Source organism: Stegostoma tigrinum, chromosome X (assembly GCF_030684315.1).
Source record: "Stegostoma tigrinum isolate sSteTig4 chromosome X, sSteTig4.hap1, whole genome shotgun sequence".
In the NCBI taxonomy this organism is placed as follows: Eukaryota; Metazoa; Chordata; class Chondrichthyes; order Orectolobiformes; family Stegostomatidae; genus Stegostoma; species Stegostoma tigrinum.
Window position 1 is genome coordinate 17,624,316 of NC_081404.1, and position 18,292 is coordinate 17,642,607.

General features: G+C 43.4%; 1 protein-coding gene across 4 annotated transcripts in view; it reads left to right on the plus strand.

The window, feature by feature from the left end:
* Nucleotides 1–3,205, plus strand: part of slc11a2 (solute carrier family 11 member 2) — an 88,393-nt gene extending 85,188 nt beyond the window's left edge. For all 4 annotated transcript variants that reach the window (XM_048523613.2, XM_048523611.2, XM_048523610.2 and 1 more), the window contains one exon: nucleotides 1,952–3,205. In XM_048523613.2, the coding sequence (XP_048379570.1) occupies nucleotides 1,952–2,011 (60 nt within the window). In that variant the 3' untranslated portion in view covers nucleotides 2,012–3,205. The remainder of the gene's footprint in view (nucleotides 1–1,951) is intronic.
* The last annotated feature ends 15,087 nt before the right edge of the window (nucleotides 3,206–18,292 follow it).

An 18,292-nucleotide genomic window follows, 5' to 3' on the forward strand; every position in this document is an offset into this window, starting at 1 on the left:
ATGATTACACAAGTATGCACATACGTATCTATTACATGTAAACAGCCATTTGCACACATACACTGACAACCACATGTGAATGGACAAGCATATACACAGACACAGACATGCAAGAACACACACAAAGATATAAACACAGACACATTGGCATGCACAGTCTTGCAAATAGACGCATGGGCCACATATAGGCCCAGACATATGTGAAAACATAGGTGACACATGCATGCCTTCCCCATAGCACATACAAATACACACAAACATTTTGAGACAGAGACATACAAAGATGCTTTCCCATAACTGTGCCTAAATAATGATGGGGAGCAGGAATCACAACATGACTTATTCTATTCATAATGTAAAGAAACTGAGGCATACCGGAGCATTCCTCTAGCTGTTTCTGGTTAGGTTTGGCTCACAGAATAGGCTGGGGAATAAAATCTGGGCCTTTTCTACACTGGGGCTCAGTTCCACATCAGGAGTGGCCAATTACTTTCTCCTGTTCCTTATCATCTGAAAAGGTTATGTGTGATCACTAAGGCAAGATTATGGACATTGGAAGAGATCCTCACGCTGGTGACCCCCCGATGTAACCAGTGTTTTCAAACCATCTATTATTTCCCACCCCAGCTGTCCTACAGCCATTCCAAGGCAGTTTGTTGATCTGCTGAACTTTGCCTGTGCAAACAAGAAATGGAAAGAAACACAATTGCTGCCTGACCGTCACAGAAAAAGCACCCACCCACCAATCTATGATCTTTTCTTTACCTTCTTCTCATTCATGGGATACAGATGCCAGTGTGAGTGCAGTTAAATGTCAACCGTATGCTGTGGGCCTGAGACACATGTAAGCCAGACCAGGTTTAAACAGCGGCTTCCTTTCCTAAAAGGGCATTAGTGAACTCGATGGGTTATTTTGGATGACGTTTACATGATTGCCACTGGAGCAGTTTTAAAAATTGCAGATTTTTATCAAATTTAGATTTTGCCATCTGCCATGATCGGATTCAAACCCAAGGACCCAGAATAGCCAGATGTTCTGGATTCTGTAGTGCTACTAGACTATACCATCACCTTCCCTTAACCTGGGCCCTATAAGGTGAAACTCTTAATCCTCTGTAATTATGTCAAACACTTTGGTTTTCAGTCTCCTCATAGTGACGCTGTTTTAGCATGACGTAACTGGGACCGTGTACTTTACGAGTACAAAAAAAATCAGCCCCACACCTCATTACGGAAGTTGCATCCTTTGCGAAACAATCTCCGTCTTTAACTTTTCAATCAAGGGGTGCATGACGGCCAAGGCTGCTTCTGCCCTTGGCACTGCACTTTCCAACATGGCTCACTGGGTAATGATCAAGGGCAGGAAATTTTTTTTTGACAATTCCAAGTTCCCCGACCTTCATCCCCAGATCACAGAGGCCAGTGATAGTAACCTTGACCTGGCTGCAGTCCAGCTTACTCAGCACAGGTCAGGGAGGTCCATCCAGTGCAACACACCAAGTTGAGTGGGTAAATACACAAATAAGTAACCTGTGGCAAACTGAAGCATCACAAAGAGAAAAAACATGCCCACGCCCTGCGCCTTTAGCAACAGAACATAAACTTGGACAGTGGTTATGTTCTGGTCCAATCCTCATGGTAACACCCTGACCAATCAATGTTGACTCGCCTAGTCTGATTTTAAACAAAAACCTGGCAGTTAAGTGTTCCCGGACTCATTCTCCATGGCAAAGCCTCTAGCAATTAGAGTCCCCTTGCCAACCAATCAGCACCCTCTGCTCATACAATATAAATTCCCTTATTCCCTTCAAGATCTTGTATTCTTATGATTCTGCCCTGACCAATGCACGATGAAGAACATCTAGTGTCTCTTTTTTTTCCAGCAATTTTCAGCTGAAGCAATGACCTGATCAACTAACTTGCCCCTTATTCTCTCTTCTCTTACTCTTAGACTGGTTTCAGAACACCTATGGAACTCTCTCTGCTGAGTGATATGGACAACCACACGTAAATCCCACGGTGATCTCAAGCTGACAGTGTCAGGAGGTTAAGATGAATCCCATTCTCTGCTGCAGTCATTATGATGAACATCCCAAGACTATATTCACTGTTCAAGTGCAGGGGAACACCAAGGCAGAGAATCTGTTTTTAAATACCAGGAACAATCAACATTTCTTGTCAACAGTTTTATTGCTGACAGAGAATCCGGGTGGCACTTGTATCAGAACTGCCCTTAGGCAATCATGTAACACATTGATTCGCAAGATCATGACCTGTGCAGAATAGGAAATAGTGCAGCATTTTCTGGAGGTCCGGGGAAAGATGCTTCCAGTTTTTCAGTTCCAAGGTGCAAATCTCCACAAGGATTGACTGGAGTTTCCTGGATTGACTTGGAACCATCAAGGCTGCTCATGTACTGTGAAATGTACACAATGCCATTCTGAAGCCTTATAAATATATTTGGACAGTATTTGAATCTGTATTTGGACAGTAGAACATAGATGGATTCCTAACGTTTATGCAGTGTTGCATTTGTTTTTGTCTGTGGATAAATGGGAATTTGTATAGACCTTTGGGTTGTATCATTGAAGCAAATGGCAAGACAAACATATTCACAGACTTTCTAAGGGTATCTGAAAATGTACAGGGCGGGGCATTGTGGGTTGGGATGCAGGTTGAGCATATGGGAGAAATTATATTTCGTGTCTCACAAATCATTTCCCCCATGGTGACATCTAACTGCACAGTGCAATCTAACTGTCATTGGTAGATTGCCAGTGACACATTGGACAAAGTCAGCATTGTTCACATAGAGTGAGAACTCTCCTGTAGCCAGTTGGCAGACTCACTGTTCCCAATCTGTCTATGGTTTCTTGCCTGCCCAGGCTAAGCTTTGTTTTTCTGAATCTCTCTCTTCTGGGGAAGCAAAAGGGGAGGGAATGAAGTCCAGAGGCAGGCTATCCTACCATCTGAGTTGCCTGCATGTCTAAAAAAAAAAATCCATGAAATCTAGAAGATGAATAGCTTCAAAACACTGGGGTTAAATTAAGGAAGTTATTGAGCCCATCATCCCAGAAACAGTATCTCTTCTCACAAAATCCAATGTACCCCTTGGTTAGGTGCATCCTTACCATGAAGTACACATGGCCTTCCTACTTGTACTTGCAATATGTAAGATTCTGCACTTTTCAGAATAAAGATAATTTTTCACATCAAAGCATATAGACTGAGACTGCAACTCATTCATGTATATCAGCAGAAAGAGCCCTGCAAGTGAACCTCTGGGGCAACCCCATCAGCATCCAGCCCCATCCACTGCTACCATTGTGACAGCCTTGTTCCTTCACTTCAGCTTACACCATACTCTAACTATTGTCAAACCTTATCATTGAAGAGAGGACCAGCACACCTACACTATCAAATGCCATTTAAATGTACACTTTATGGGAGTGCTACCCTTCTATCATGTGGAACAATACCCGAATTGTGATTTCTGCAATATCTCCGACAGTCTAGTCCCTCTAAAGTTGTAATGATTATCATTTATCAGGTAGTTTCCTTGTGGGTCCCTAGTTCGTGGGTCTAATTTTCGGGTAAGTCTGTCGTTTTAAGGTGTGGCTTCTCAATCAGTCTGTAGTTCCTGGATTTGACGGTCCAATCAGTCTGTGATTCTTTGCTGAGCCTTTCCAATGTGTCAATAGTTAAGGATGGGGAGAAGAAATTTTGGCCTATATCCAATGAAATAAAAGAAAAACAGGTCTGCAGTTCCTAAGTGTGACCACCCACTTCCTTTCACCTGGCAGTGACCTATTTTTCATAATCACACTGTCTGCCCATCATATCACAGAATGACACATCACAAAAGGAAGCCACTGGGCCCACTGTACATGTGCCAGCTGTCTGTAAGCTATGCAATGCGTACCACTTGGAAACTGCTCCTGGTGAGGTTGCCAGCCCAGGATTTGCCCACCCATCTGGTTCTTTCAGTGTCAGACTGCAATTAAATAACACTGGGCCTCAACAGGTGATGTGGGACCTCAAACAGCTCTCCAGTCAGTTGGGAGGGACCATAATAGAACTGTTTCTCTGTCCACAGATGCTGCTTGAGCATTTCCAACATTTCTGCTTTTATCATGTGTTTAACAGTTGCAGTAATATTGATAGTTTCCTGACCATTATTGAGACTTATGGAGTCACAGAGTCATACGGCACTGAAACAGACCCTTTGGTCCAACCATTCCAGGCCGACCATAATCCCAAACTAAACTAGTCCCACCTGCCTGCTCCTGGCCCATATCCCTCTAAATCATTCCTATTCATGTACTTATCCAAATGTCTTTTAAATGCTGTAACTGTACCCACATCCACCACTTCCTCAGGAAGTTCATTCCACACATGAACCACCCTCTGTGTAAAACATTTGCCCTTGTGTCTTTTTTAATCGTCTCTCCTCGCACCTTAAGAAATGCCCCCTAGTTTTGAAAGCTCCCATCCTAAGGAAGACACCGACCATCAACTCTATTTATACCCATTATGATTTTATTAATTTCTATAAGGCCACTTCTCAGCCTCTTACACTCCAGTGAAACAAGGTCCCAGCCTATCCAGGATAATAGGCCTCCTGCACTGCCACAATGATGCCACCCGAAGGTTGCAGGAACAGCAACTCATATTCCGCCTGGGAACCCTGCAGCCATATGGTATCAATGTGGACTTCACCAGTTTCAAAATCTCCCCTTCCCCTACTGCATCCCTAAACCAGCCCAGTTCATCCCCTCCCCCCACTGCACCACACAACCAGCCCAGCTCTTCCCCCCCACCCACTGCATCCCAAAACCAGTCCAACCTGTCTCTGCCTCCCTAACCGGTTCTTCCTCTCACCCATCCCTTCCTCCCACCCCAAGCCGCACCCCCATCTACCTACTAACCTCATCCCACCTCCTTGACCTGTCCATCTTCCCTGGACTGACCTATCCCCTCCCTACCTCCCCACCTATACTCTCTCCACCTATCTTCTTTACTCTCCATCTTCGGTCCGCCTCCCCCTCTCTCCCTATTTATTCCAGTTCCCTCTCCCCATCCCCCTCTCTGATGAAGGGTCTAGGCCCGAAACGTCAGCTTTTGTGCTCCTGAGATGCTGCTTGGCCTGTGTTCATCCAGCCTCACATTTTATTATCTTGGATTCTCCAGCATCTGCAGTTCCCATTATCTCTGATACTATTTTAACCCCAGCCTATCCAGTCTTTCTTTATAACTCAAACCTTCCATACCAGCAACATCCTGGTAAATCTCTTCTGAATCCTATCCAGTTTATTCATGTCCTTCCTTTAACAATGGCAACCAGAACTGGACACAGTGCTCCAGAAGACGTCTCACCAATGTCCTGCACAACCTTAGATTTATTATTTAAATTTAAATTCCTGCCATGGTGGCATTTGAAACCTTGTCCCTCTGGATTACCAGTCCAGTGACATTACCACATCTCTCCCAGGAGTGCATTGGAACAATTGAGTCTAGAGTTAAGAAAAGTATGAATTAAGGTTTCAGCAGATCAGCTGATGTAGGAGTGACATTGGCTGATGTCACAGAGAGTCTAGAGTCAGTGAGTACGCGTAAAGATTAGCCACTGCTACATGGTCATATTTTGAAAGAAGGCAGAGGAACAACTGAGAAAGAAAAAGCATACAGCTGTAGGCAAACAGTGATGCAAAGAAACAAAGTTGAAAGATTTTGTCTGCATTGTTGACTAATTGTCAGCAAGAAACACAGTGCAGGGGATACCAAAATCAAGATGCAGCACCCACAGCTCCAAGCTGCCGCAGCAGAGGACTACTGGACAGCCAGAGGTTTCGCAATGGGAGTTATGTGGCAGTGAGCAGATCTAGAGACAAGAAAATAAAATCACCAAACTTTGTCAGCAGCAAACTAGGTAACCTTCTGTGGTCTCTCAAACTGCAGATATTGCCTCCCCTGACGCTTTGCCCAAGGATCCATTTTTAATGTGAGATTTGACCGTCTGGGTTATTGCACACAAACCCACCCCAAGTCCTGCCTCAACTTTCCAGCAGTAATCTCCGAACTGGTCTCAATGCTGCTATCCCCGTTCCCAGTTCTTGTAAACTGAGGACAATGGCAAGTTGCCAATTATTCCCCACCTGTGATCATCAAATTCATCAGTTTCCCCCAAGAATACAGATCAGTTAAATAAGTCAGGCTCCCAGCCCAACCACTGTCCAAAAACAAAACTCACTTTCGCAGAGGGTCGCTATTTTTGCCGAGATCTCCTGCTGTGATCATTATACATAGAGTAAGCAACACCTGGAAAAGATGGAAATTTCAACATCATTGGGTCACTACACTCCTTTTGCATGAGGAGTTTAGCTCATTGCTGCCTTAGTTTGCAAACCAACAATCCCAGTTACCATCCTCAGACTGATGAATTTGATGATCACAGGTGGGGAATAATTGGCAACTTGCCATTGTCCTCAGTTTGCAAGAACTGGGAACGGGGATAGCAGCATTGAGACCAGTTCGGAGATTACTGCTGGAAAGTTGAGGCAGGACTTGGGGTGGGTTTGTGTGCAATAACCCAGACGGTCAAATCTCACATTAAAAATGGATCCTTGGGCAAAGCGTCGGGGAGGCAATATCTGAGATATCAGGAGTCAGGAGAGAAGAGGACAGGGGAGATTCACTTATAGCCCAGCTTTACACGCATTGCTGAAATTGAAACTAGGTGGAAAAGCGAAGGAGGGAGAGGATGCTACCAAGTTTAATGAAGTGGAAACTGAATGAACTGTAAAAATTAAAGATGTTTTGATGTCACAGTAACAATGAATATTGAAGAGTTACTTTGAAACAGATGAGACACTTGGACATTGTTTGGTAGACCAATCATCCAGCCACCAACTCATGCTCACCCACTTCTACTTGAAAGACTGACATCCAATTTCTACAGATCTACTCTCCCGTTCCCGAGTTCTGCGGCTGATTCTGTGAGCAAAGATGATGCCCAGTGCAGAATCAAGATCATAGGGCTAGGAACTCACAATGAGCTCTGGTAAATCTCGGTCCTTGGGGTAGAGAGAGGGAGGCTGCATGGTGTACCACTTTGTAGAAACAGGTTAGGAATGGACAGGGAACAGCCAAGGAGTGGAACCCCAAATGGCAATGAAAAGGGGTGAAGACATTTGAAAAATGTACGTACAAATCAAATTCCTTCCCCCACCACCCCATCCCCTGGACCCCACACATATTGCTCCAAACCCCCACCCCCCAATCCTATTTGTAGAAATTGCACACAGATAGCACCTACACATGACCAGACCACATCCATACACTCCCTCTCTAATTGACAGACGCTGTAAACATGTGCAGCAACATGTGAACTCTACGTACTCTCCCCACGCTCACCCCTCCCTCAGATTGTGTACTCGCACTCCCAACCTCCCTGATCCAGTACACTCTGCCCCACCCACAGACCCCAAATGCAACACACCCCAGTCACCCACAGACGCCAGATTTGTGTCTTTTCCAAAGGCACCATCCAAGCTACTGTGCAAACATATCCTCTCTCCCAGAAGAGGAAATACCCTCAGGCTGCTCACACGATATAGAAAACCTTTGCCCCATAAAAAAAACAAATAGCTAAGATGTAAGCACAACTGGACACTTGGAAGTTTGAAGTAAAGAGTGGCAGATTGGTCACTGATGTCAGTCGAACAGCAGCTCACTTTTCCAGCTGCTCGACAGCCCGATAGTTCCCAAAGTACGCTTCTCATGGGCAATTTAAAATCATTGCTCTGAACAAAAGGAAATAAAGGTCTGATCCAAAATAAAAACATTTTTGGAAATGTCTCATTCCTGAAATATTGCTCAAATGTAAAAAACCTTCTCCTCAGAATACTGGTGGCTGACATTTTATGGCAGTGTGGGAAATGATTTGATGAGTGGTTTATCTCTTACCCCAAAGTCATCGCTCCCACCAGAAAGCCCTGTGCAGCCACCCTCATATGGATCAGATGCACCGATGTTTTCTGCTTGGTTTTGCGCAGCTTGTGAAAGCCCAACACCACGATAGCAAGACATCCCGTTATGCCTAAATCAAATAAATCCACTGCAAATTAGCAGGCAGGTAAGCGAGCACTGGAACAAGATCAGCCGACCCTCTCTCATCCACAATATTCAGCTCACACATATTACCTTCCACCATGTGCACACAGATGCAGGTTTCCCAATCCACATTATGATTAGTGATGCAGGGAGGAAGAGCATTGAAGTCCTCTAGTCAAGAATTTAAAGAAGTGGGGAGGAACTTAAAAAAGCAGGATCGCATACATAACTTATGGCTTATTACTGAGCGACATGCTAGCAAGAGTAGAAATGGGAGGATACAGCAGGTTAATGCATGGCCAGAAATGAGGTGCAGGTAAATAGAATATTCTTGGTCTCAGTGTGCTGCTAAACAACATTGACATAGGTAATTCTACTAAAATAGAAACGTTAATTTCATTTAAGAAACGCATCACTGCGGTTTCATCGTGTCATGATGCTACAAGGGAAAGACCATGCGACACTGCATCACTTCCTGTGATGATGTATACCATTTAATTTGCATTTGACATAGCTAGGCCTAACTCCTTATACTCCAAGGTGGGACAACTTTAGATTCCTGAGACAGATTGGGACCAATCTGTGACAGCAAGCATGCGTACAAGACGGACAGGTTGCACCTGAACAGAGTTAGGACCAGTATCCTAACAAGCAGGTACAGAAGGGAAAACAAATTAATTCATTTTCCAGAGATAATGGGAACTGCAAATGCTGGAGAGCCCAAGATAACAAAGTGTGGAGCTGGATGAACACAGCAGGCCCAGCAGCATCTCAGGAGCACAAAAGCTGACGTTTCGGGCCTAGACCCTTCATCAGAGAGGGACAAACAGACTGCACAAAACAACGTGTGACAGAAAAGTGTCTAGGCCCGAAACGTCAGCTTTTGTGCTCCTGAGATGCTGCTTGGCCTGCTGTGTTCATCCAGCCTCACATTGTATCATCTTGGATTCTCCAGCATCTGCAGTTCCCATTATCTTGGATAGAAGGGATCCTAGGTTGTCAAGAGGTAGGAGCTACAGACATTATGGCCACAATTTTCCAATAGACACTCTGGTAAGCCAGAGAACTGGAGAATTGCAAACCATCTAGAGACAAAGTACATTAAGGGCAAGTGAGCAACGAGGGAGAGATCAATGAGGCCATCCATGTATGGAACCACAGGAGACGGGTGAGATATTAAAGGAATATTTTTGCATCAGTATTTACTATGGAGTAAGACATGGAAGCTAGGGAACTTGGGGAAATAAATAGGAATGTCTTGAAAAGAGTCCACATTACACAGCAGGGGGTGCTGGAGTTCTAAAATAAAGGTAAATAAATCCACAGGACCTGATCAAGCGTATCCCAGGACATTGTGGGGCCCCTAAATATTTGTATCATCTACAGCCATGGGTGAGATGCCAGAAGACTGAATGTTGGCTAATGTTTTGCCTTTATTTAAGACTGGCTGCAAAGAAAAGTCAGGGAACTATAGACCAGTGAGCCTGATGTCAGTGGTGTGTAAGTTGTTGGAGGGGATCCTGAGAGACAGGATTTACATGAATTTGGAGATGCAAGGACTGATCGGAATAGTCAGCATGGCTTTGTGTGAGGGAAATTGTTTCTCACATATTTGATTTTTATTTTGTTTTTGAGGGTGTTACCAAGAGTATAGATGAGGGCAGAATGGTAGACGCTGTCCCATGGATTTTAGCAAGGCCTTTGAAAAGTTCTGCATGGTGGACTGATTAGTAAAGTTAGATCATGTGAGATTCAGGGAGGGCTCGCTAATTGGATACAAAATTGACAGAATGAGACAGAAGGTGGTGGTAGAGGGTTGTTTTTTGGGTTTGGAGGCCTGTGACCAGTGGTGTTCTGCAGGGATCAGTGCTGGGTCTGCTGTTTCTTGTCATTTATATAAACAATTTGGATGAGAATATATAAAGTATGGTTAGTAAGTTTGCAGATGACACCAAAATTAGTGGTATAGTGGACAGTGAAGAAGGTTATGTCAGATTACAATGGGATCTTGATCAGCTGGGCCAATGGGCCAAGGAGGGGCAGATGGAGTTTTTTTAAAAATTCATTCATGGGATGACAGTGTCACTGATGAGGCAGCATTTATTGCCCATCCCCAATTGCCCAGAGGGCAGTTGAGAGTCAACGACATTGCTGTGGGTCTGGAGTCAGATGTAGGCCAGACCAGTTAAGGATGGTAGTTTCCTTCCCTAAAGGACATTAGTGAACCAGATGGGTTTTTCCGACAATCAACAATGGTTTCATGGTCATCACTGGATTCTTAATTCCAGATATTTTACTGAATTCAAATTCCACCGTCTGCCATGGCAGGATTTGAACCCTGGTCCCCAGAATGTTATCTGGGTCTCTGGATTAACAGTCCAGCAATAATACCACTAGACCATTGCCTCCCCTATAGTTAAATTTAGACAAATGCCAAGTGTTGCATTTTGGTATGGTAAATCATGGCAGGACTTACAACACTTAATGGGAGTGTTGTCAAACAGAGAGACTGGGGTGCAGGTACGTGGTTCCTTGAAAGTGACATCTTAGGTAGACAGGGTGGTGAAGAAAGCTTTCATTGGTCAGAGCACCGAGTGTAGGTGTTGGGATACCATGTTGTGGCGAAACAGGCCACTTTTGGATTACTGTCAACAGTTCTGGTCGTCCTGCTATGGGAAGGATATCATTAAAGTGGAAAGAGTACAGAAGAGATTTACAAGGATGTTACATGACTGGAGGGTTTGAGTTAAAAGGAGAGGCCAGATAAGCTGGGACTTTTTTTCCCCTGGAGAGTAAGAGGTTGAGAGGTGATCTTTATAGAGGTTTATTAAATCATGAGGGGCATGGACAAGGTGAATAGCCAATGTCTATTCCCTGGGGTAGGGGAGTTCTAAACTTGAGGGCATGGCTTTAAGGTGGGAGGGGAGATTTAAAAGGGACCCGAGGGGCAACTTTTTTCACTCAGAGGGTGGTGCGTGTATGGAATGAACTGCCAGAGGAAGTGGTGGAGGCTGGTACAGTTACAGCATTTAAAAGACAGTTGGACAGGTCCATGAATAGGAAAGGATAAGGGCCAACGTAGGCAAATGGGACTAGTTTAGTTCGGGAAACTTGGTTGGCATGGACGAATTGGACTGAATTGTCCATTTCTGTGCTGTATGACTCTATGGCGGAGATCAATCATCTGGTTATACACTAGCAAATTTAACAGCAGTGGTAGGGAAACTTTAAGAAATAGCAACCACTTGTACAAGCATAGATTAATAAAGAAAAACCTGTGAAGATCTGTTATGAGTTAATCAAGTTTGACGAACTTGATTGAGTTTTTGGTAAGGTTACAGAGAGGGTGGATGAGGACACTGCAGTTGATGTTAAGTATATGGATTTTCAAAAGGCTTCAAATGTTAGGCTTATGAGCAAAGTTGAACTTTGTGATATAAAGGGGACAGTATTAGCACAGACACAAGATAGGCTTTGGGATAGGAAACAGTTGTTGGCTTTTGGTTATTTTTCAAACTTGATTACAGGGTGCAATTTGGAAATTTTCAGATGGAAGGAGGACATTAATGGACTACAAGAGGACAAGATGTTAGAAGAAGCAGGCAGAAGGCAGATGGAATTTGATGCAAAGTATGACAATACATTTTTGTTGGGAAAATGAGCAGTCAATACAAATTAAATGTAAATTACTAAAAGAACCTGCAAGTGTTGATGCAATATCTTTAAATACACAGGCTAGCACAGCTTTCTGATAAAGCATTTAGGATTCTAGCATATATATATATTGGGCCTCAGCTTGAAAAATGTTTGGCATTTTAAGAGATATAAAGGCTCCATGGGTGATTTGGTGTTGGGGAGAAGAATTATTCAGTTGTGTTTAAGAGCACTTCTGAATATAAAGAGAAAAGAGAAACATAAAGACTTTGGAAATGAAGAAGACTAGGAAGGTACCAGGGATAAGAGAGAATCATACCCAGGAACAAAAGAACCATGGGGCTGGAAACTGCAAAATCAATGGGGAGTCACCAATCTCGGGTCAGTTAGTCTGACCTCAATAATTGGAAAGGCACAGTGATCAACCACGAACCCCAAAAATTAAACTGAGCAGTATGGAGTAAACCAGTAAATAAGATTCAATCTACCTTTTGAAGAGGCAAATCATGTTTGAACACCCACAGGGTTTAAATTGGAGGATTGTTCTCTTTGGTTTAGGGTTCTCAAAGACAGACACACGCTAATTTGGTGATGTGTGAGGATGGAAAATGATCACCAGAATACAGGTAAAGTGGGAATAACCCAACTTCCAAGGCCCCATAAAGCAGATTTGGCTGTTTCAGATGGGATAGATCAGATTCAGTAACCAAGGTGAATGTGAAAAGTGAAACTCTTTCTAGGAACTGAATAAATTCTCTTGAATGTAAAATGAGGCCTCTGCATGCCAATTGAACTTTCTCTTTAAACTCAACAAAATAATCTCTCCTAAACCTTTCCTGCTTATCATACATGTACAGCAACTGACACAAGGAATTACTGACTCTGCAGCACCAGCAAGAATGAACCATTCTCTTTTATCCACTTGTGTGCTGTACATCTACAGGAGGTGAGACAGAGACACATACTGTATCCAGTGAAGTCAATCAATCCCATTTACCCATATACTGTACATCTACAGGAAATGACACTGAAACACACAGACAGACCATACAGTACAGTGAATCATACCCTTCTATTCACAGTATAGTGTACATGAACAGGAGCTGAAACTGAGACACACCCTTGCTGTACTGTACCAGACAGGAGTGAATCATTCCCTTTTACCCATAGTGCACTGTATGTATAAAAGGTAAATTCACCACAGTCCTACTGGACCATTGTGCTGCCCTCTCATTATAGAGAGACAAGTGGTGGTGGTTTAACTTGAGGGTCACCACACCTCAGGCGGTTGGGGGGAGGGGGGGAGGCTGAGGAGGAGAGTGCTTCATGAAAACCTCACCCAGTGTTAGAATTTAACCCATGGCATTGGCGTTATACTGCATCGTGAACCAGCCATCGAGCCCACTGAACTGGTCAACCCCATACATGTACAGGACCTAGAGCTGGCACATGCATGGACCAAACCATACCAGTCAGGAGTGAATCATTCCCTATTACCCACTGTATACTGTACATATACAGGAGCTGACACAGACACCCCAGCACGAGATAGTCGGGTCAGGTTTGCAGTGTATACTTTATTGCTGTTTTATGCCTCAGACAGATTCATACCGAATGGAATGAACGGTGACTCCTTTGATTATCTGAGAAGCTTGGAACTTTCGCTTTCATCTTGAGATAAGGACCTAGAACTATTCGATGATGACAGTACTTCCTGAAAAAAAGAACTGAAATGAAAAGAACAGAGAAAATCCACAGTAGCACATAAATGTCGAGATACACTGCCCTTATGCACACCCTAAACAAACTACAATCACGGACTCCCATCTAAGGGAACAAACCAGATGAAATGCATCGTAGGATGTATAGTGAAGTGAGAGTGAAAATTGCAGAGTCACTGGCCATAACTTTTTGGTCTTCTTTACACTCAGGTATAGTGCCAGTGTTCTGGAGAATTATAATTATTACACCTTCATTCAAGAAAGCGTGTAAGAATAACCCTAGCAAGTACAGACCAGTCAGTTTAACTTTGATGGTGGGGAAACTTCCAGAAACAATAAGCCAGGATAAAATGAATAGTCACGTGGACAAGTGCAATTTGACTAAGAGAAGCCAGCAGAGATTTCTTGAGGAAAAATTGTATTTAGCCAACTTCCTGTAGGTTTTTGAAGAGGTGAGAGAGAGAGAGAATTGATGGGGCCCATACTAGTGAAGTTATGGACATGGACTTCCAAAATGGCCTTTAATACAGTAACACACAACAGGCCTGTGAGCAAAGTTATAGGTCATGGAATAACAGGGTCAGTAGCAACATAGATTCAAAAGTGGCTGAGGGATAGGAAACAGAGTATTAGTTAACGGATTTTTTTTTGGGCTGGAGGAAGGTTTGCATTGTTATTGTATTGTATTGAGGCCATTGCCTTTCCTGAAATATATAAATGATTTAGACCTTAGTGTGCAGGGAACAATTTAAAAGATAACAGATGATACAAAACTTGAAAGTATTGTGAATGGTAAGGAAGATAGTGAAGAGGGGCAGATGGAAGTTGGTGTGTACATGTGAAGTGATTCATTTGGTAGGAAGAACATGAGGCAATACAAAATAAAAGGTACAATTTTCAAGGGGGTACATGAATAGAAGGACCTGGTTGTGTCTATGGATAGAGACCCGGGTTCAAGTCCCACCTGCTTCAGAGGTGTGTAATTACATCTCTGAACAGATTCATTGGGAAAGATCAGTCAAATTCTAGTAAAGATTCAATTTTAAAAGCTTCTTGTGGCACAGTGGAAGCATCGCTTATTTTTATTATTCATTCATATGACATGAGCATCGCTGGCTGGGTCAGCATATAATGCCCATCCCTAATTACCCTTAAGAAGGTGGTGGTGAGCTGCCTTCATGAACTGCTGCAGTCCACCTGCTGTAGGTTGACCCACAATTCTATTACAGAGGGAATTCCAGGAATTTGTCCCAGTGACACTGAAGGAGCAGTGATATATTTCCAAGTCAGGATGGTGAGTGGCTTGGAGGGAAACTTGCAGGTCATAGTGTTCCCCTGTATCTGCTAACCTAGACCTGGATGGAAGTGGTTATGAGTTGTCGTCTAAGGATCTTTCAAAAATTTCTGCAGTTGCTTCTGAACAATGATGCTACTGAACAATGATGAAGTGACTGAATGTTTGTGGATATGGTTCCAATCAAACGGGCTACTTTGTCCTGGATGGTGTCGAGTTTCTTGAGTGTTGTTGAAGCTGCCCCCATCCAGGCAAGCGGAGAGTATCCCATCACACTCCTGACTTGTGGCTTGTAAATGATGTACAGGCTTTGGGGAATCAGAAGGCAAGTTACTTGCCACAGTATTCCAAGCAGCTTACCCGTTCTTGTAGTCAATGTATTTACAACATGACAAATCCAATTCAGTTTCTGGTCAATGGTAACCCCCCCCAGGTTACTGATAATGGGGGATTTAGTAGTGGTGATACCATTGAATGTCAAAGGTTAGTGGTTAGATTCTTTCTTGTTGGAAATGGTCATTGCTTGTCATTTGTCTGGCATGACTGTTACTTGCCACTTGTCAGCTCAAGCCTGGATATTGTCCAGGTTCTATTGCATTTGAACATAGACTGCCTCAGTATCTAAAAAGTCACGAATAGTGCTGAACATTGTGCAGTCATCTGTGAACGTCCTCACTTCTGACCTTGTGATGGCAGTAAAGTCATCAATGAAGCAGCTGAAGATGGTTAGGCCTAGGACACTCCTTTGAGGATTTCCTGCAGAACTTCCCGGGGGTTGAGATGACTGACCTCCAACAATTATAACTATCTTCCCATGTGCTGGGTATGACTCCAACCAGCAGTCAGTTTTACCCCTCCCCCATTCCCATTCACTCCAGTTTTGCTCGGGCTCTTTGATGCCACACTTTACCAAATATGACTTTGATGTCAAGGGCCGTCACTCTCACCTTATCTTTGGAATTCAGCTCTTTTGTCCATGTTTGAACCAAGACTGTAATGAGGTCAGGGCCTGATTGGCCCTGTCAGAACCAAGGGCATATAGTTCAAGAGCAAGAAGGTCCTGTTGAACTTTTATCAGACACTTGCTCATCTTCAGCTGCAGTGTTACATCCAGTACTGGGGCTGCGCCTTAGGGGAGATGTGAAGGCATTGGAGAGATTGCAGAAAAGATTCCAGAGAACAGTTCCAGGTGTGAGGAGCTTCAGTTAGTTATGTGAAGACAGGTTTGATATTTTGGGATTGGTTTCCTTGGAAAGGAGAAGAATTAGAGATTTGATACAGGTACTCAAAATCATGAGGGGTACGGACAGAGTGCAGAGGAAGAAACTGTTTCCGCTCATGAAAGGATCAGGAACAACAAATACATAGATTTAAAGCGATTGGTCAAAGTAGCAAAAGTGAGATAAGGAAAAGGTTTTTGAAGGAGTGAGTGGTTCAGGTGCAGAATGCACTGAACTTATTTAAGACACAGGTTATCACATTATGATGCTTCAGCTTTAAGACCTGGCTTAAGGACGGGCAGATACAGGCATTAAATACTACTGGTTACAAGGTATTCAGAAAAGGAAAGGAAAAAGAGAAGTGGCATTTTTAATGAAGAGAGCATTACAGTATTGGAGAATGAGGATTTTTCAGAGAGTTCAATGTCAAAATCGATTTGACTAGACCCAACAAATAAGAAAGGTGGAATTACATTGCTTCGTGATATGTAAACCGCCACCTAGTGGGATGGATATGGAGAAACAAATCTGCAAGTAAATTTGAGAGGTGTAAACATCATAGTTATTATAATGGGGAACTTTAATTGAATATATTGAATATGATAAAGATAGCAAAGGGCAAATGCTCCTAGATTGTGTTTAGGAGATTTCGTACAGCAGTTATGTGACCAGTCCAACAAGAAAGGAAGCACTGGTGGACCTGGTTCTTGGAAGTGAGGTGGGCCAAGTGGATTAAGTGACAGACCTCGAAGGTCTGTGTTCCCAAATAAAGACAAAGTATTGATTGGGTGAACATTAAGGAGACAGTAGTCATTAAATCATAAGGTAAAGATGATTGTAAAATACAACATTGGTCAACCCAGAGTAAAAATAATCCATTGGCTGACTTTAATGGGGCAAGAACAAAGCTGAATAGATTGGAACAGCGAGTTTTGAGAAGATTTGTAGCTCAGGTTGAGGTTCTGGATGTGAGTTTGCTCGCTGAGCTAGAAGGTTAGTTTTCAGATGTTACATCACCATTCTAGGTAACATCATCAGTGAGCCTCCGATGAAGCTTCACCGGAGGCTCACTGATGATGTTACCTAGAATGGTGACGAAACGTCAGAAAACTAACCTTCCAGCTCAGCGAGCAAACTCACATCCAGAAACTGGAACAAAAAAATTGTTGAGAAAAACAATAGCAGAACATATGTTTAGCCTGTATGTTTTAAACAGTAAATTAGAGGGGCTGTGTTGGTTAATACAGGAGTAAGCTTAATTAGATGGATTTCTGAAGTTAAGTTCATTGCTTTAAAGTTGAAACTTTGAAAGAAAAATCTGAGTGAAACAGTAAGGGTGGATGTGGCAGGGGGAACACAGGCACACTAGAGATACATGAAAGGAAAAGTAAATAAATATTTTTCTTTAGTTCAAACTAATTCTATCACACAACTATGAACAAATGTATCGAGTTGTAAGGATAGGAAGTGAATTGAATGAGAACACAGGCAGGGGACTCTTCAAAGTCAGATTTTTAGTGTGGCAGGAGGGTAGTGAGCATAAATAAAGGGTGAAGTAGTGAGCAAATGAAAAGGGAAGTAAGATATGTTGAATGGTGGGTCAAAGGACAAGAGGTGGACTGGAGGTTTATGGGTTAAATATAATGACTATGACAGGGAATGAGATTTATCATATAAAGTATGAGGGGGCCTGGGTTCAAGTCCCACCTGCCCTGGAAGTGTGCCATAACATATCAAAGAGGTTAATTGATTCAACTTTCTGGTATTCGAGGATGTTGTGGCTCAATGGTAGCGTCCCTACCTTTACGCCGTTCGATTAGGTTCAAGTCCCACCTAAGGACGTGATGGTTGTGGAGATGTGTCATAACATGTCCAAACAAATTGAAGAAGGACGAGATGAGAAGCTGACGATACATTCAAGGCTTGACAGCAAAAGCCCCCAGCCCCCATTCCCCTTACCGTCTCCAATTGCAGCCTTCTTCCCCACCCACCTGGGTCGCTGAGGGCAGCCCATCACCCACCCATTCATTGGTGGAGCTCACAAATTATTTAGGGTAATAAAATGTGAGGCTGGATGAACACAGCAGGCCAAGCAGCATCTCAGGAGCACAAAAGCTGACGTTTCAGGCCTAGACCCTTCATCAGAGAGGGGGATGGGGAGAGGGAACTGGAATAAATGGGGAGAGAGGGGGAGGCGGACCGAAGATGGAGAGTAAAGAAGATAGGTGGAGAGAGTGTAGGTGGGGAGGTAGGGAGGGGATAGGTCAGTCCAGGGAAGACGGACAGGTCAA